Source organism: Poecilia reticulata, unplaced genomic scaffold (assembly GCF_904066995.2).
Source record: "Poecilia reticulata unplaced genomic scaffold, P_reticulata-male-v2 Scaffold_31, whole genome shotgun sequence".
Lineage (NCBI taxonomy): Eukaryota > Metazoa > Chordata > Actinopteri > Cyprinodontiformes > Poeciliidae > Poecilia > Poecilia reticulata.
In genome coordinates, this window is record NW_027675129.1 from 40,006 (window position 1) to 58,898 (window position 18,893).

Consider the following 18,893-nt stretch of genomic DNA (forward strand, 5'->3'; position numbering starts at 1 on the left):
GTAATCGGAAAAACAATGAATAAATTATCTGGTTCTAATCAAGAAGGGTCGGGAATTATGGTTCTGTTGAGAAGAGCGAGGAAGCGACCCCTGTGTCAGCGCGTGCGGCAGAAGTCACAAAAACGCAGATCGCTTAAACAACAGAAATCAAAAGAGAGAAGCAAAGCTAAGGGAAGAAATTCTGCTCCTAACAGGGACATATTCAACTAACGGGGCTGATTCATTAAATAATAATATTAACAATGGCTCTTCTGCATAGCAAATCGGCCGAATGCACACTAGCAGAGCTGGATATATTTTCAGCCCCCATGACCCAGCTATCTATAGAAGACAAGATTTACATGGAGATTTTACCCGTATCAGCTCTGACTAGAGGAAGACCTATTGAGTTTGTGATTCCCGGCAGCGAGAAATATCTGGACTTAAACTCGGCATTGTTGCACCTGCGGGTGAAGATCACGAAAGCCGATGGATCAGACCTGGACGGCGGGGCCGCTGTTGGATTAATTAATTATCCTCTTAACATGATATTTTCACAATGCGACATCACGCTGCTGGACCGTTTGATATCTCAATCAAGCTCCACCCACCCGTACAGGTCGATAATAGAGACGCTGCTCAACTATTCTGAAGATACGCTAAAGAGTCAATTTAGCGCTGGGATGTTTTACAAAGACACAGCAGGCGCTGTTGATTCTATCGTTGTAAACAACGGCCCGAAGGAGGGGTTAAATAAAAGAGCTTCATTCACCTCAGAATCCAACGAAGTCCACCTGTTGGGCGCGCTTCACGCTGATTTGCTTTTCTGTGAGAGGAGTATGCTTAATTCAGTGGATATGAGAATTAAATTAACAAGAGCCAGTGACGCATTCTGTCTGATGGGGGCCCGGGATTCGACCTTTCAATTACACATTTTGGGGGCTTCTCTTTTTATTCAAAAAGTGTCAGTTTCCCCAGCGGTGTGCCTAGGACACGCTTCCGCTTTAATGCGTGGGAACGCCCTGTATCCGCTTTCCAGAGTTAACGTCAAAACATATTCGATGCCTCAAAACTCGAGGATATATACTCAAGAGAACCTCTTTTTGGGGTGTATGCCTAAATATGTCGTTCTGGGGATGGTCCACCACGAGGCCTTCACGGGACGGAGAGATCTCTCGCCGTTCAACTTTAAACACATGGACGCAGAATACTTGGCGCTATGCCAGGAGGGCAGACAGATCCCTGCCAAAGCTTTCCAGCCCCAATTCAACCGCGGTATTTCTGTCAGAGAATTTTATAGCATATATACGGCGACGGGTCGTCATTTAAAAGATCTTTCTCTACCGATTGATCGGTTAGAATTCAACCACGGTTATGCCTTGTTTTTATTCGGCTTGACACCTACGGAAGACACAGATGCTCTATCGCCCGTTTCTAACGGTAACTTAAGGCTGGAAATCCGGTTCAGAGAGCCATTACCACACACGACGACCCTGATAGTATACGCGTGCTATGATTCGATTTTGGAGATCAATTCGAGACGACAGGTTTTAGTAGATTATTACTAAAATTATGAATAATCACCAGCTCGAGAGCCTGTTGCATCATTATTTAGGGGAACGGTTTCGGGGAGTCTGGGCGTCCGATCAGCTGCCTTTTCTCGAGCGTAATTACGCAGGACCGGCCTATTTGATTGTAAACACACACCCCTCAGATATGCCTGGAGAGCACTGGCTAGCTATCACCTTGGAAGGAAACGTCGCCTCTTTTTTCGACTCCTACGGTATCCCTCCACAATCTGAAATTTATCCCGCGAGTATTTTAACGTTTTTAAAAGAGAGATCGTCAGAAATAACGTATCATGACAAACAACTGCAAGATGTCACGTCCGTGGTGTGCGGGCAGCACTGTGTATTTTACTTGTGCAACAGAGCTCGCAGTTTATCGCTACAACAAGTACTTAATTTGTACAGCGACGATGTGATAAAAACGACGCCATGGTTTCAAATTTTGTAAAAAAATATCAGCGTTGCGTAAAAAACCGCAAGTATTGTTCTTTTAACCAGGGTACGTGCTCCATGCAGATGTTTAAAGATTGTTACAAATTGTAATTTATGCCGAATTTTATTATTTGTGAATTTTTTTTGCAGTGTAATTCTGGTGAATGTTATTATTTGTGAAAATTTTTTTGCAGTGTAATTCTGACGAATGTTATTTGCAAAGACGAAACAAATGTACGCGAGAAAATAAATTCAATAAACCACTTTTTATTTAAAAAATCTGTCTTTTTCTGTGAAAAAACAAACAACAAAAATAAAGTCTCATGGGGAAAAATCAACCCATTTTGAAGGTCTTTTACGCTCCCCTTTTCCGCTAGCGATTTCGATGTAACCGTCAAATGACGGTGAAAGGATGATTTTCTTTTTTTTTTTGGAAGAAGGGTATATCCTTTAAATGACGGAGAAATTATAATATTCTTCTTCCTTTTTTCTCTCTTCTTCACCTCCTGTCTTGAAACGCAGGTATTCTTCACGCGCATGCGGGTTATTAACTGAAGAAACCGGGATATTTAACTCGTGCAGAGCATAAAGGAAAGAATCCCAGCCCGCAGGCATGGACCCTCTTTTTTGTCTTTTAAAAGGCGATAAAAGGGACTTTAATAAATCGACCAAATGAGACCCTTCGGTCACTCGCCCCTCGTGAACAAATTCCCCTCTGCGCGTCCACCCGTTATTACTCTTGGACAGTTTTTTTAATATGTATTCAGCGTTTTTTCGATCTCTGCCAGAAAACACGTTCACCGCATCCTTAGCCGTTTCATCCAATTCGTTTTCATCTTCAAAATTAGAATCATCTTTGGGGAGCTGCGTTCAGTCTCTGCGCCATTCTGCAGATTGAGAGTTAACTTAGGTTCTTCTAATTCACCTTGCCTGGTTAGAGTCAGATATCTCTGTAGCTAGGCATCATATTTTCTAATTTTTTCGTATGAAGTTAACCCCGTTTCATACAAAACCGCTCTCATTTTAGAATCCAAATCATCTTCAGCCGTTTGTCTGATAGAAAGCTCCGGCTGATTCAGACGTTTGAACTGCTGCGGCGAGATGAGATACATCTTTTGAGCCATTTTATTTCGTGATAATCCCTTCCACTAAGTTTCCGTTTAAGGGAGCCAGCGCAGCTAAAATAGGCAGAATGAAACCTCCTCGCTGGTTCTTAAGAGCGGCCTGTTTACGTTTTAAACCCGTTCGTTTGTCAGCCAGCAGCCTGATGATCTTCTTCTGTTTTTCCAGTTTCCGGTGTTGAGAAGGTGAAAGTTTTAAGTTCCCTTTTAAAATATTGAGGCATAACTCGCACAAAGATTTTAGAAAATCAGGCGAGCAATGACTAAAGATGTCTTTTCTCTTCTGAGGCGTAGAATTATACAAAGCCCTGAGCAGGGGAGCGTTCCTTTTTATTCTCGCAGACATGATTTACTTTGTTTTAGGCACGTAAATGACTGGCCACTCTTTGGGGAGGATGCCCGACCTGATCCGAAAATGTTCTGGACAGGTAGGAGTAAGGTCGAGAATTAAATACCCGTGCGGCTCTTTTGTAGCGTCTTCAAAACATTCTAAAAACGAGCCTTTGCCGATGGGAAGTTTTGACGGGCTAGAATATTTATTTGCAATCTGTGTCTCGGGTTCTTAAACAATACCATATAATTACTGTTCAGACTGATAGTACGGCTGTACTTTCCCTGATGAAACAGGTTCTGCGTCAACAGTAGGACGCTCCAATTTCTGTGGTGTCTGTATTCTGTGAATAATTTGACCACTTCAGGATGCTCCGAGGCTTGAAAAATGACATCGTCAAGGATTATTAAAATTCTTTTATTTGATGGAAACAAGTCTTCATCTTCAAAAGAGTCAGGTAAACCTTTGATGAACTTGATGTCTTTATTCATTTTTTGCAATCCGGTGTACATAGGTTGGAAAGAGTTATATATCCATACGATCATATCAGGCACATGGGTCATCACATGGCTACAATCCGTCAACATTTTCTGCACAAAATAAGTTTTTCCACAGCCGCTCTGTCCGACGATGAGACATAAAAAAGGTATTTTAAATCGATGATCAAATAACGTTTCTTGTACATAACCTGAATGCATCATTTTTATACCCGTAATAGTAGAAAATATCAAATAAAAAGAGAAATAGAAAAAAGCTTAAAATTATTTTACTCCCCTCTGTAAATTTAGGATGAACAATTTAGTATCCAAACGGTAAGGTTGTCCCGTCAGGAAAAGTCTGCGTTTGTCATAAATGACTCGTAACTTTTTCAAGAATGCAGCATTTTTAAGGTGAACCCTCTTTTATCACGCCTGATCATTTTTTGTGGGATCTGAATCACATCGTCTGTGGATCCGCTCAAGTAACCTTCCACCAGCTCTTTAACACTGTCAAAATTGACTATCTGACTACATTCGCGCGTCTGAGTGATCCCTTTCACATGCATCAAATTTTCTTTTGGTTCTTTGTTTGAAAAGCATAACTTTTAGGCCCTGTGGAAACGAACTCTTGAATTGTATCACCATCGAGCTCGTCAGTAAGATCCCCCAGGTAATTTCCGAGCTGCAGCAGCTCCTGCCCGTCTTTGAGCACGTAAATCAGACTGTCTGTGTCCACGTACAGTACGTTTTGCTGTAAAGGCTCCATACATGCAAGCAATTTCAAACGAGCGTAACAAGTGGTGTATGATGCAATGAAAACGTTCACAACCTTGCTCGGGCGGGTCACACATTTGTTGTTGTGGATCCACTGCAACAGACAGGCGTCAGGGTTCAGAAAGTGGAAGTACTTGACGTCGTATTTACCTAAGAATAAGAAACTAAAGAAATCGCTGAGATTGCTCACGATGCTGGTCTGTGTCAGGTTTGATCTCTGGCCAGTCTTGCCCCAGAAACCGTTAAGGATATTTTTGAACAGGTGTCTTTTAGCAGGATTGAATGCAATTTTCTCCAGGTCTAACTGGATGCCTTGATGCAGTTTGTACTCTCTCACATACTTCTCCTTGCTTTCCTGATCAGTCGCTTCAGCAGGGTAGCTTCCTGCTTGCCCTTCAAAAATGTGTGTATGAACTCTTTAAATATTGTGCTGCTGCTTCTGTCAAAATGCCACACCTCTGTGATTTTCCCCACGTAATAACCGCAGCGTAATGCTTTCTGAAATTCGACGCTCACCCAGACGCCGGTCAGAGCCCTTTCCTGATCGCTGTGTGCGCAGGAAGTCGTCTGGTTATTTTTTCCGCGCAGGTACGGCAGAGCGTAAACACCAGCTTACCGCGAGCTGTTTTGTAGGGCAGAACCGGGAAATAGAGGCCTCTAGGAGGAAAGACGACCGCTCTGATGAAGCCGAAATAGTTGTCAGGATGATCAAAGTCTTTGTATATTATTTTGGGATGTCCTAAAGGATACGGGAATCTGCTGTTCACATAGGGATACAGAGATGTAAAATCCACATAGTGAACAGTTTCGTCAGCAGCGGCGGTGTGTCTCAATTTGAACGCGGAAGTTCTCCCCCCAAAAAGGGCGTCGCGCGGTGTCAGAGGCTCTGGAAATTTCATTTTTTCAAGAAAATTAATCACCCTCTGATCAGATCGCTTCAATTCGACCCATTCATGCTCCCATACGACCTCGAGTCGAACGCCGTACTCGGACTGCAGGATTCTGTCTTTCTCATCGCTGGCCGCACGGATCTGTTCAAAGCTGATGTTTCTCAAAGGACATTTTTCATTTTGAATGAAACATTGAGAACAGCTGTGCCAAAAACAGCCGTGAAAAGCTAGGACAGTTGGAACGCCGGAAACGATGCAGAATCCATCTGCGAAGTACGGACCGATTTTCCTTTCTCCCACGTTTAACGCATGTTCAATAAATATATTTCTATCAAACATGATCCATTCCAGCCATTGGATGGATGCACTAGAGAAAGTCTTTGACGAATTTCTGTAATCCATAGGGGATGGTATCGCTAATGTACCGGGTTCGAGAAAGTTTGTGAGAAACACCTTCATTGTGGCACTAGCGATTGTTATTCTGGTGAACGGGTCCACCCCCGTCTCCTGGAAAAATTGATCTCTGAATTTAACGCATGCCTGAAAAAGAATCTACACGTCGTTCTGACAGTAATGAAGGGCCTGTTTTGCAAAGTCAAAATCCTCTTTGGAGGCTTCCTGGTACCAGTCAGTAAATGTGCGCTGCTGAGAAGGGTCCATTCGATCCACGGCGTAATAATCTTTTGAAGGGTAGGGGCCGACATAGCACAAATTCTCCTTGGAGGAGAATAAATGAGGTAAAAAGCCTTTTGATTTATCATTAAAGCCCAGCGCTTTAGGCAGCTTTTATGCATCCTCAGCTTCATAGTAAGAAATGATAGACTGTCTATAAATTTCAATTTGTAATCAGGCTCAGTAAAACAAAGAATCTTACTCCCGGTCATAATGATGCTAGGAGAAATACCCAGTTCAGTCATGGCATTCAACAGAATGTACGAATCGTAGCCTCTGGAATTGTGCTATGTATACGGAATTTTTAAACATGAGTTTTCTGTAATGAAGTATAAATTTCTGCGCGCAATCAAGGCCGTATGACAACCAGCAGTCACCTTTTAAAGTTTTGGCGCAGACTAGAAATGGGACATGCACGCCGTTCTGGTCAAAATATGATTTGAAATCATAAAAAACAATTTTGTCATCCGATTGATCGGTTTTAGCGAGAGGTTGAATATAACAAAGATGTTTGCTGTCGGTTATAGCTGAAGCGGGTTCTATTTTTTCTCCGCAAATCATGCATTTTGTTCCGCACGCGTGTTCTTTCCCCTGCTTAGTGATTGTCACATGATATATTCTTTTACAGACCGTACACATTTTGGTAATTTCACATTCACTCGCAAAGATTTCAGCACGAGGTCTGAACACCGGGTTCTTGTGTTTGTCAAAACATTCGGAGTTCCGGCAGGACCTGTTACAGTCGGGACAAAAAACAGGGTTGTAGTCCTGGCCGATGCATGGAAATTTGCAGCATATCTGACAATAACCTTCGCACGAGTGCGTGGCGGGGGTATCGTAAGCATTAAAACAGTACCGACAAAAATGTCTTGCACCGAAGAACCCCTCCACGTTTTTTAACCCGTAGTAATGCCCTTCATGCAAGAGCAGGAAGCAGGTATTTGTGCGGTCTTGGAACGCGGTCTCAAATTTAGACAAAACGGGATTTTTTGAGTTTTTATGAAACACCACAATTTTTCGCCGGATTATGTTTTCAAATTTTTCCACGTCTGTAAACGTAACGGGTGTTTGATCAGTAAGCCCTGCCTCGCGTTGCCATTGTTTGCCTTGTTGTTCTGCTTCCGAATCCGTGAAATGGTTGTTGTATACATGCGCTAGACTGATGGCAAAACAAAGTTTATTGTCAAAATTATGTACATCATACAGATGGCGTCTTTTTTTATTAATGAGTTCACAGGCTAAAGTTTTGACTGCTTTGCGTTTCACCCCTCCTGAAGGATTTTTTACTATCTGTAAGACAAATTCAAGTTCACCGTGCACAGGTAGCTCTGCATTCGATTGCACTATTTCGTCCAGAAAATTCATAAACACTGTTTGTATGTCGCCGTCATTGCTAACGTGAATATTTAAATGCCTGGCGAAATTATCTCCAACCAGTTCCAGCTGAACGATGTCATTTCGTCTGGCTAAAGAACCCGCATCATCCGCTAGTCTGTCTAGAACCCCCATAACTTGTACATAATATGAGGCAAGATCAGGCGCAGAACCATCGCATCCTGAAGGAATTCTGAAGGGTCGTCTAAGTTCAACGTTATTGAAACGTTCGCGTTCAAGCAGCGGTGACGGGGGATCTGAACCGTCTAACTCGTAATGGAGGTGGTTAGACGCGAGTTCGCTTCCGATATTTCCACCCTGCTGAAAAGAAGCGGTGGCGTGAGGGGATTTGAAAGTAGCAGCACAGGGGAAGAAGGAGGAGGAAGAGGGGGGTCTGCATCACCGGTAGGGAGAGAAGATTTCGCAGCAGTTGCATGAGGGAGAGGAAGAAGAGGAGGGGGGTCTGCACCAGCAGGAGGGAGAGAAGATTCTGCAGCAGTTGCATGAGGGAGTGGGGGGTCTGCAGCACCGGGTGAATGTTGCAAAAGTTCCAACGCTGAAGACAGTCTGTTCAAAACGTTAATAGAATTCTGCACGAGCGATGCATATTCGGTTGCCTGTAAATTATTAACCGGACCGATCGGTTGAGTGACGGATCGCTGCGATACGGTATTTTGCAGGGTGCTACTTAGACTCGTTAATAAATTATCAAGCTGGCCCCTTAATTCCCCTAAATCAGGTCTATTTGGTGGTTCATCCATAATTTATACAGAAAAAGAGAGTAAAAAAACGCCCTGAGGATTCGTTTAATAGAGAATAATAGAAAATAAGCTATTCGATAAAGTTATTAGACACCCCTGAGAAGTCATTCAACAGTAAGAAAAACACTCCTGAGAAAAACAGTAAGAAAAACACTCCTGATGAATCGTTTAACGTGTAAGTAACATGATTTGACTCACTTCAAGTAAGACAGAAGCATATGTCTTGTTCTCCCACTCCAAGCGTTGTCTTTCTAGGATATTCTCCTTCTTGGTCAGCCCGTGCCCGTGGACTTCATCTTCATTCATAAGCTTCAGGGCGGCTAGAGACAAAAAAATGTTTTAAGATACAATTTTAATAGATTTTCTTTAAATATATATAAATAATACAAATACCTGAAATCAATTCAATCGCGACGGTCGCTCCGTTTCGCACTGTTAAAAAATGAGACTTTGTCTTAATATAGGGCCCGTATCTAAATAAAACATGAAAAAAAAGAAACAAACTGACCTTTAATTCCGCCCCTTGTAACTGCTTGAACAGGGCCTGCTGCCTGGCGCTTCCTTGTACCCCCGGTTAGCGCTTTGATTTAAAACAAAACAAAAAATTAGACTTTGTCTCGTCTAAATAAAAAACATGAAAAACAAAACATAAACCGACCTTTAATTCCGCCCCGTGAAACTGGTTGAACAGGGTCTGCCCGGCGCTTCTTCACACCACCGGTTAGCACTTTGTCATCCTGCTCTCTCTCCGTGTCCGCCGGATGAACTCCTGCCCACTGGGCCGTAGCCACAAACGCGTTCGCGAACGGGGGTCGTGGCGATGGCGGTGGAGTAACTGGTTCAAACCGCAGATCCTCCGGTGCCTTCTGACGTTCGGGAGCCGTTGGCAGAGGTAGCCCTGGAGCTAAAGCTGGAGCGAACGCGTTAGCTAACGCTGGAGCTGCCTCTGGCGCCGTGGTCTGATCTCTCGGTCCGTCGGCTTGATGACCCTCCGCATAGACGTTGTCGAACTGTCGAAAATTCACGGTAGGATACAGGGTGGATGGGTTTTTCTGATATGAATCGTTGTAACGTTGAGACGGATAAAGCTGCTCTTCTTCCGTGTCCGTGTCAAGAAGGCTCACTACCGGTTCCGGTTCAAAAACGCCTTCACAATAATGGAAAAATAACGGTTAGAACATTTTCGGTTTTATTCCTCCTTATGTGAAACTGTATTTATTTTTAACTCACCGTTGCCCGGCTTATTGCGCTGCGGCTCGTTTGTAGGTTTGCTCGAGAGAAGTCGGGATTTAGTCAGAGAAAGCCTATTCTTCTGAGTAAAAACACGATCCCCCTGTGCACCTGCAAAAAAAAACAAAAAAAAAACGCAGTAATTAATTTTCTGTCATGTAATGATGGTTAAAAAGGCGTTAAAATACTCACCGTAGACCGATCGTGGCGTCACGCACCTCTCCTTGTCTTGTGAAGCCAGGTCTGGAGGAAAAAAAAAATAGCGCGGGGTGAGAAGAGGAGAGAGAGAGAGACAGAGAGAGAGAGAGAGAGAGAGAGAGAGAGAGAGAGAGATCGCTGTAACTTACCTCCTAAAAGTTCATTGTACTGGGATTCGGTGAGTACATCCATTGTGAAATAAAAAAACGTTGCAAGTTTGCGGATCGGAACAGATCTCTAAAATGACCAGTATTGTCCGGCTTTGCGCAAAAATGCTTCAGGATCCCGCTCCCTATTCCTGACAGGAAAATGATCTAATGTAGTGAAAAGGTGCCGGAATGTCTAGAACTGGTTATTGTTAGAACCCTGGGAATGAATAGACTGTTTTTTGTCCAAAAACAGAGTGATGGTACAAACACCTGTTGGCGAAGAAGCTAAAGTGTCTGGAACTAATTTGAAGAAAACAGTCAGAGTAATATCCGTCTGTTTAAACACCTCTTACAGAATCTGTGAGACTTTTGTCCATTCCAGACGATCCAAGCCGCATCCAATTCTGAAGGAAATAAAGCAATGCGTTCAATTATTCAAATAGAGAAGAATTAAGGGTATTTATCCGTAGAGGTTTTTCTACAAACCGTGGCATTGCTATTCTTTTCACGTTATTTTCAACGCAGTGAGATTTCATGTCTTCCAGACTCTTTCTGAGATCGTTATATGACGGTTTCTGGCTTGCTTTTTCCTTGGTAATCTGATAGAGTTACCAAAAATGAAAAAAAACAATGAGTCATTTTTTTACCCGTGCAGTATAGTCGGCCGCTGCTTATTTACTAGATAGTATATGAAACGTTGACCCTGTAGAAGGACCGCACACTGTCCCACCAGCTTTTCTGTTAAAATAAAAAAATCAGGATATGGCCTAGCTATTGAAAAAATACATTTAAATAAAACCCAATAACTCACTCTGCTCTTTTAATTCTGACGTGCGGCCAAAATTATTTTTGAATAATACAGCGATCCCCTTCCCCATTCGCAAATCTCGACTAACACAGTGCGCTAATGATTCGTGATTTGAAGCGGTGAACAGATCACCAATAACATAATTTATTCTACACATCTTTGAAACTTTCTGATATTTGGAGAGGATAACATAGGTTGCAGCCCGCAGTCGGCATTTATTTAGAAAGAAACCAACGACACCCCTTACATCTGCTGCTGTCCATAACCGCAAACACCTGTTTCTCTAGACCACCCACGTTTGCCCTCCCCCTCCCCCGTTTCCAGACCACCCACGTCGCCCCTCCCCCAACAGGACCACCCACGTTGCCCCTCCCCGAACAGGACCACCCACCGTGACCACTACTGTCAAAATTTGAGAGATATAAGGGTGTACTTATAGTCTCTTTCACCTGAAGAGAACCATATAAACAACAATCCAGACAGTATGCCTCTCTTCCTCGGAACAGACTCTTCTAACATACCAAGTTCCCAGTATTTACTTTCTCCAACATCAACATCCCAGCTGTGGTTCCCTGAGTTAAAACCCTCAAAACTCAGAACAGACCTGCAGTAATAATCAAATCTCTCTGGATTATCAGGAAGCTGCTGTTTCTCTCCTCTCCTCCCATTGGTCAGATCTTCAGACAGATGGAGTTCTGGACCAGCCGTGTTTAGGTTCAGAACCAGAGGAGTGTAGGTCACCCTGGTCTCCATGTTGCTCCAGATGTTGAAGGCCAGGTTGCCCAGATGTTTGGCCTGGTCTATCAGAGCTCCTGAGGGCAGCTGTGGATCCTCCAGCAGGGGGCAGCGCTGGACTCTTTCCACTGCAGCCTTGTAGTTGTGCAGGAATGAGACGTCTGCAGTTCTCAGCTCCTCCTCTGTGGCTCTGACTGTGTCTGAAAGAGCTGCTATCTCTCTGCTCAGAGCCTCCATCTTCTCCTTCATCATCCCTCTCTTCTGCTCCTCTTCCTCCCTCAGTGCAGCCAGCCTGGCCTCCTCTTCCTCTGCTAGAAACTGATGAAGCTGCTTAAACTGCTCCCTAATCTGCCTCTCTGTGTGTCGGGCCTGGACCTTCAGGTGTTCTGCTGTCTGATCAAACTCCTCCTGAACTTTCTTCCTGAGCTCCAGCTTCTCCTTTAAAGGCTCCAGAGTTTCCTGAAGCTTCTTCTTGTGTTGCTGAGCAGCTTCATCGATGGGTCTGAATCTGTGGTTGGTGTGTTTTACTGAGTCTTTGCAGACGAGACAAACTGGCTGCTGATGGTTCAGACAGAAGAGTTTGAGTTTCTCAGAGTGCAGAGAGCAGAGATCCTCTGAAGCTGTTTGGTTTCTCTGCTGTAACAAAGACTCACACAGATTCTTCAGAGCCAGATTACAGGGAGGATCTTTGATGAATGATATCGCCTTACAAACTGGACAATCTCTTCCTGGTTTCTCTCTCCAGTATTTCTGCAGACATTCCTTACAGAAGCTGTGGCTACATGACAGAAGAACCGGATCCTTAAATATTTCCAGACAGACCGGACAGCAGAGATCATCGTCTGATCTGGAAGCCATTTTGTCTCAGAGTGAAGCTGAAACCACAGCAGACAGAAAGTCAAACCAGTAAGTCAGTTTCTCTCTTGTAGAAACTTTCTGAACTTACTTTCACTTTGATTTGCTTGTTTTCCCTCCTGCAGCAGTCTGTGTTTCAGCGTCTAGTTGCTCAGTTCTCTCTCAGTTCTCCTTGTTCAGAGTTAGTTTGATTTCAGTCGGAGACGAAGGCAGGTGTAAAGTTCATCCTCAGGTGCAAAGTTCATTCTCAGGGCGTTTACTCAAGGAGTTTTTTTTATCTCAGAACTGTTTCCTGGTTTTTTCCAATGTGTTCCCATTGGAATCAGTCTTTAGGCGGAGATCAGGCACCCTCTAGAGGATTTCCTCTTAATCTGCAGTTTTATTAAAACACTACAGCTTTTTCTGATTCATGACTTTTTTTCTGCTTTAAGTGAAAATATATTTTTCCTCTCAACAAGTTTATGCCACCTGGTAGTGATGGGTAGATGAGGTGTCATGAGGCGTTTCGACCCAAAGCAAAACTGTTGATTCTGTGTTGATACTGTGTCACTCAATACTGACACCTGATGGACATTAACAATTCCTACAGGCAACGTAGTGATTTGATGTCCTAGAACCAGAGTGAAGTTGGCCCCCATTTTGGCTGCACAAACGTTTGACACTGATTTTGTCTGATTTGAAGATGGTGGGGGGCCAAACTTCACTCTGGTCACTTACCAGGACATGTGAAAACTGTTTCCTAAAGGACAGAGCATTGTTTTAATTCAATGTCACAGTATTCCAATATTACTGCAGACAACATTTCTCCTTCCTAAGAACAGCGAGGATCAGCGACAGAACATTCCAGTTCACTGGACCTTACAGAAACCTGCAAAAAAGAACAATAGAGCAATTAAACAGAGAAAGCATTTGTATTTAAAAAGTACAGAAAACAGCAAAGAAAAAAGTAAGATTACAATTTTAAGACGTTGTGGACTCGCCATGTGGGTGACATCATCAGAACTGATGATGATTGGGATGGGATGCCTCGGGTGGAAAAACATTTCTGGGTGTCGTCTTTGCCTGTTTATGTTAGAAGTAGAAAATAATAGTCAACAATAAATGTAGCCAGCTGCTCAGTAAGAAAAACTCCTTCCACCATGAAGACGATGTGAAGGTTCATCCTCAGAGTTGGTTGGTGATCTGGTGGAGTCAGAGCTTCTTCTGAGACAGAAAGTCTTTAGTTTCCTAACACCTGATTTCTCTGGCTTCCTCTTTCATCTTCATTTGCTTAGACTGTAAAAATATGTTGAAGATAAAAATATTGATGAACGAGTTAGAACAACAAACTTACAATATTAAAGTCTCTGTCAAACTGAGCTCAATTAAAGCCAATTTATGAAGAAAAATATATTAAGCCTCCCTGCAGTTACAGCATGAAGCTGAATGACATTAACAGAAGAAATCATAGACAGTTTTCTAAAAGGAAATTTGCAATTGGTTTATTTGTAGATCTGAAAACAGCCTTTGATGCCATCAATCATGACATCTTACTAACACTGGAAACGTCTGAGATTAGGGGGGAAGCATTAAACTAGAAGCTGCTTTGGACAAAGGAAACAATTTGTGAAGCTGGGATAACATGTAGCTGCTCCTCCCAGCTCTTTCACTTCATACTCAGGCTGTAAGGCCCAGGAGACGCTTCATCTGACGTCATGCTACAGTTGCTCAGTTGGTAGTGAGGCAGTTGCAGCCAACCCCTCGGAGACACGTTCTGCCAAAGAATACACCATGGTTTACCTCCCAGCTCCTCCTGGAGTTTCTCCTGGTACCAATACGTCTGTAATCTGTGCTGCCATAGAAGAGGGTGACATGTGGCAGACCTGGAGGGTAGGAACCCAGGGTTTCCACCTCAGGTAGACAGAGAGGATGCACTGTGCTGGATGGTCTCTGATCACATGTCTGCATACTGGGCCTCCACAGGCTGGAAAAATACTGTCCAAAAGTTCTGACAGAGCCACAGGGTAAAACATTTCCATCTGGGAGAGAAACTGTCAAACCATCAGCACTGCACAAGATGGCTGCTCCCAATGTGATGAGGTCTAGTCCAAGTAAATTACCTGGCACTGTGACAGAGCAAACAAATGGATGTTCCACAGTCTGGGTGATGAAGGGCCGAGTCACTGACAGAGTCTGTTTCCCCAGAGAAGCCTGCTACAGAGGTGGTTTGATTGGACAGATCATCAGGTAAAGGCATAACGTTGAGGGTTTAATAGGTAACTCCAGGTCATCATTACTGACCTTTCAGGGAAACCATGGGGTCCGCCATGACCCTGATATCATGGCCTCTCTGTTCGGGGTCATTGTAACCAGTTCTCTTCCCATTGTCCTGCTGCACACTGCTCTCTGGGTGCTGCCTGAGGATGAGGAGCATCAAAACATCGGCTCCTTCCCCTTTGAGGGGTACAACTGCTGGTTTGGGGCCACAGACGTATCAGGCGTCTTCCTGCTGTCCCGTGGTGATCTGCCCCTTCCTCCATGACCTCTCGTCCACCCACCACCCCTTCCTCCATGACCTCTCGTCAACCCACCACACCTCCTCCATGACCTCTTGTCCACCCACCACTCCTCCTCCGTTGACCCCTTACCCCTCATCCATGCCACCAACCAGCAGACCTGTCAATATATGAGTTAGAATAGATATGAGGAGGGTTAGCTGGTTCTGTCACCACCATCACCTTTACTTTCTCATGTTTTCCAGAAACTTCCCGTCTGGCCTTGTTCAGCTGAAGTTTGACCAGCTGGGCCTGAATCTCCTCTCTGTCATCCTGAGTCCTAATGAGATAAGGGACGAGATGTTTCACTAAATTCACAACCAATCATTTCAGGATTCCCTCTCATGGCATCACTCACCTCATGAGAGACGCCGTTAAGAATGGCAGCTCTACTCGGCTCCTCCGTGCCCCGTCCGTACCTGGAGGCTGGCAGAATGACGGACTCAGACTTCTTTGCTTTTTCTAGAAACACTTAATGATGTTGTTCAGGTTTCAGTTGTCCTACTGAAACTCAGCGACAGCTGCAGCAGCAGACTAAGGGTCATTCTCTGTTATTGGTGCTTAATGTAAATAGGCTGAAGCTTTTTAGATGAAGCTGTTTTGAAGTAATATAATAAATGTAAATACTGCGAAAAGTTATGATGTGACATTGGGATGAGCCAGCAAAGCTTCCCATGATGCATGTTTCTAAAATGTTTTTTACATTCTTAAAACAAATATTGTGCATTATTTCACAATATTGGTGAAACAATGTACACCTTTAGTTATTTCTATGACGTAACTTTCAAGGAAAGAAGTTAAAGTATTTATGAATCTTTGAGTTTGCTTGTTTTGTTTTTAAAGTCAGGAGAAAGAAAGGAAACTTACAGCAGAGTCAAAATGTAACATTGGTTTCTTTAAAAGTGTTTTATGTCATTATGGAAAATCACTTCTACAAATAAATCCCTCATTATTCTGCAAGCTAAAGAAAATCTATAAAAAGCTTTTTACCTGTTTTATTAACGTTTAACATGCAAATACTAACAATAATGTCATGTTTTAGTCTGCTTTATTATAAACATACATTAATATGAGTAAACACAGTGAGGTTTTTTTCTAAACTCTGTGAAACTCAAAGGGGGGGTGATAATGTTGAGCGTTGCTATGACAACTGAAGGTGGGAACAGGTTTGGTATGAGGGAGGAGTTAGGAGTGATCATCTCTGATAGGCAGTTCGTGGGTGGACTGTACGCCCTGAACACTATTCGGACAAAACAAACTGTCATTTCAGTCTTTAAAGGATCACAAATAACCCAGCTACAATAATCAGAGGCAGTTTAAACATCTCCAAACATGAAGGATCTGAATTTAACTCTGTCTGGTTTGCATCAGGGTGATGTGGAGAGATGGGAAGCTGAGGGGGAGCATGGAAACCAGTCGGTCATCATCCGGACCTTCCCAATGCTCAGAGCCTAGATGGTGACCTTAAACGGCCCTGGATCCATCACTAGTTCTTTCCCTGGATGGAGGCTGACCTGCTGACTGTTCTTTAAAATGTCTAAGATGAGCAATTTCATCTCCTATTGGTCTAGATGCACACTGGACAGGCACGTTTCCATCTCTATAAACTAACTTAGTTATTGTTGAACGACGCCTCAGATACAAAAACTCTTGCTTTATTGAGCTCAAGATGCAGGATTAGACAGTTTCGACTGCAACAGGTTTCTGCTCTCCTGATTTATCAGGTCGACCCTCAGAGGTGAATCTGCAGTGATCAGGACTGCAAATCCATAAATCCTTCACAGGAACCGGGAGGAAACACCAAACTGTTAAGATCAGTAAATCTCCCCTACATCCTTATGCAAAGGATTAAAGCAGCACAAAGAGTCAGTGAGGTAAAATTAGTCTGATTTATTGAATACAAGGATACAAAGATATATCTTTGGGATCTCAGAACATCATCCAGAGACCAAATACAATAACTAATTAGCAATTACCAATAACAAATCATCACACAATAACTTTTCCCTAGACTCTGTTCAGCTCTTCCCTCTTTAGCTGCAGGTGAAATGTCTGTTTTCTAGCTGAAGCACAAAATTACTTTTTAGGAACGAACCTTCACCTGGACTCAGACATCCCTGACCTCACACTGACCTTCAGCACATAGTTATTTATCACAAGACACTGGAATAATATATTAACTGATTAAAAGAGTAAATGTAACAAGTAAAACTTGAATCTGCCCACAAATCATTACATTATAAAAAATAACAATGTTTTTATTTATTTATGATCATTTTTAAGGTCATATTTTCACCATGTTTTTCATACATTTATAAATGTCTGAGTTATAAACTAAATATTTAATTCAAAAGGTTAATATGGACAAAAATATCTACTTTTAATATTAAATATTTAGTTTATAAACATGATGAGGCTGAAACAAATCGAAGTTCTTCAGTTTAATAAAAACAAAACCATACAGATGTTTTCAGAAGATGAAGGACAACAAACAGGATGAGAACCAACCAATGATTGACTCCCTGTAGATCAATCAGGTTGATCTTAATCTGCTCCGTTAGACAGGCAGGAATAAAATGGAGATAGAGCGACACCCAGCGGCCACACGCAGTACTGCAGTGGTTAAACAGAACCCAGGTTCGGTTTTATCTGATTTACTACCTTAATTTGAGATATAAACATTTATGAAGCTACTATTTAATCACTGTTTTATACACATTTCCCTATATATTTTTTAAAGTATTCGGTTTGAACTGGAAGCTGATTTGTTCTCTCAAAGAATATATTTATTTTTATTAATTATTTTAATTTCTCATGTAAATGAACAAACCAGATTCAGATTTATATTTATTTCAGTTCAAACATCAATTCCTCTTCTGCCCTCAAGTTTTACAAATCACTAATGTAACAATGTGAACAGAACAGTGTTATATCTTTTATAATTTAGTCTTAATTTCTGTAGTTTATCTGTTAGTGATTCAGGATTTATACATTTTATTAAGCAATAGTTTGCCAACTTGGTATCTTTCTAGTCAGCAAGATATCAAACAAGCATGGAAGTTAAAATTGACAGGACTTCTCTGGATCGCTCTTGTTTTTGAATTAAATTGATCTTTAAATCTGAGTGACTATTTTTTACAGTACTTTTATAAAAGCAAATGTTGATATTAAAGCCCAGAACCTCCCACGTAATGTATTACTAAATGATTATGTTAGCTGTGATGCTAGCGGGCATTGGTGTCGGCTGGTACAGCAGCGTGACGTACATAAAGCTGCTTCCATTGGCCCCGCCCCCCGATGACGTGATCCGCGGCTGCAGTCACATAATTTGTTTTACAACTTTGTTTAAACTTTGCTAGTAAATATTAACTATTTAAAAACTGTATTACATGTAAAATGTCTCGTTAATTTGATCAATAAAACATCAAACCAGGAAGTAAAAAAGTAAAACACAAAAACAATCAGAGTTTCTGTGGGACATCCAGTTCTAAACTGGTTAAACTGGTTTCTGTGATGGAAGCTGAAGTTTCTCTGCAGTTTCCAGTAAAGCATCTTTTTATCTGTGGAGCTTTGAGGAACATTTTCCTGTCAGCAGAAGAAGAAGCAGCAGAGAAAAGAGGTTTGAATGTCTTTCATGATTCAGAGCTGAACTGAAATGATTCCCATGTTTCCATCTCAGACCATTTCTGGTTCCAGGATGAAAATGAACCAGAGAGAAAAAAGATCAACTTTCCAGTTGAATCCAGTTCAGATCAAAACTCCATGAAGCCTCTAAATGGAGCCCAGTTTGAATCGGATCTTTATTGATCCACAGAGACAAACAACATGAGACACTAAATGACAGACATCTTGGAGGTCAGAGGTCAGAGGTCATCATCAGGATCCAGTCCGAGTCTCTTTAGACTCAAACTGCTGCAGCTTCAACCTCTGAGGATCAGCAGGACACAGAGACCGTTCTCTACTTTAGTTAGTTAGTTAGTTAGTTAGTTAGTTAGTTAGTTAG

The 18,893-nt window shown here is 42.4% G+C and overlaps 1 protein-coding gene across 1 annotated transcript; it reads right to left on the reverse strand.

Annotated features, from left to right (window-relative positions):
- Positions 1-11,125: 11,125 nt before the first annotated feature.
- LOC145550293 (nuclear factor 7, ovary-like) lies at positions 11,126-12,375 on the reverse strand. The gene has a single exon (XM_081604329.1). It carries the CDS (start codon positions 12,357-12,359, stop codon positions 11,172-11,174), a length of 1,188 nt encoding a protein of 395 aa, XP_081460455.1. The 5' UTR covers positions 12,360-12,375; the 3' UTR covers positions 11,126-11,171.
- Between the last annotated feature and the right edge of the window lie 6,518 nt (positions 12,376-18,893).

Excerpts from the sequence above, each read along its gene's own strand:
- LOC145550293 (XM_081604329.1), bottom strand. The coding sequence starts at position 12,359 with ATGGCTTCCAGATCAGACGATGATCTCTGCTGTCCGGTCTGTCTGGAA.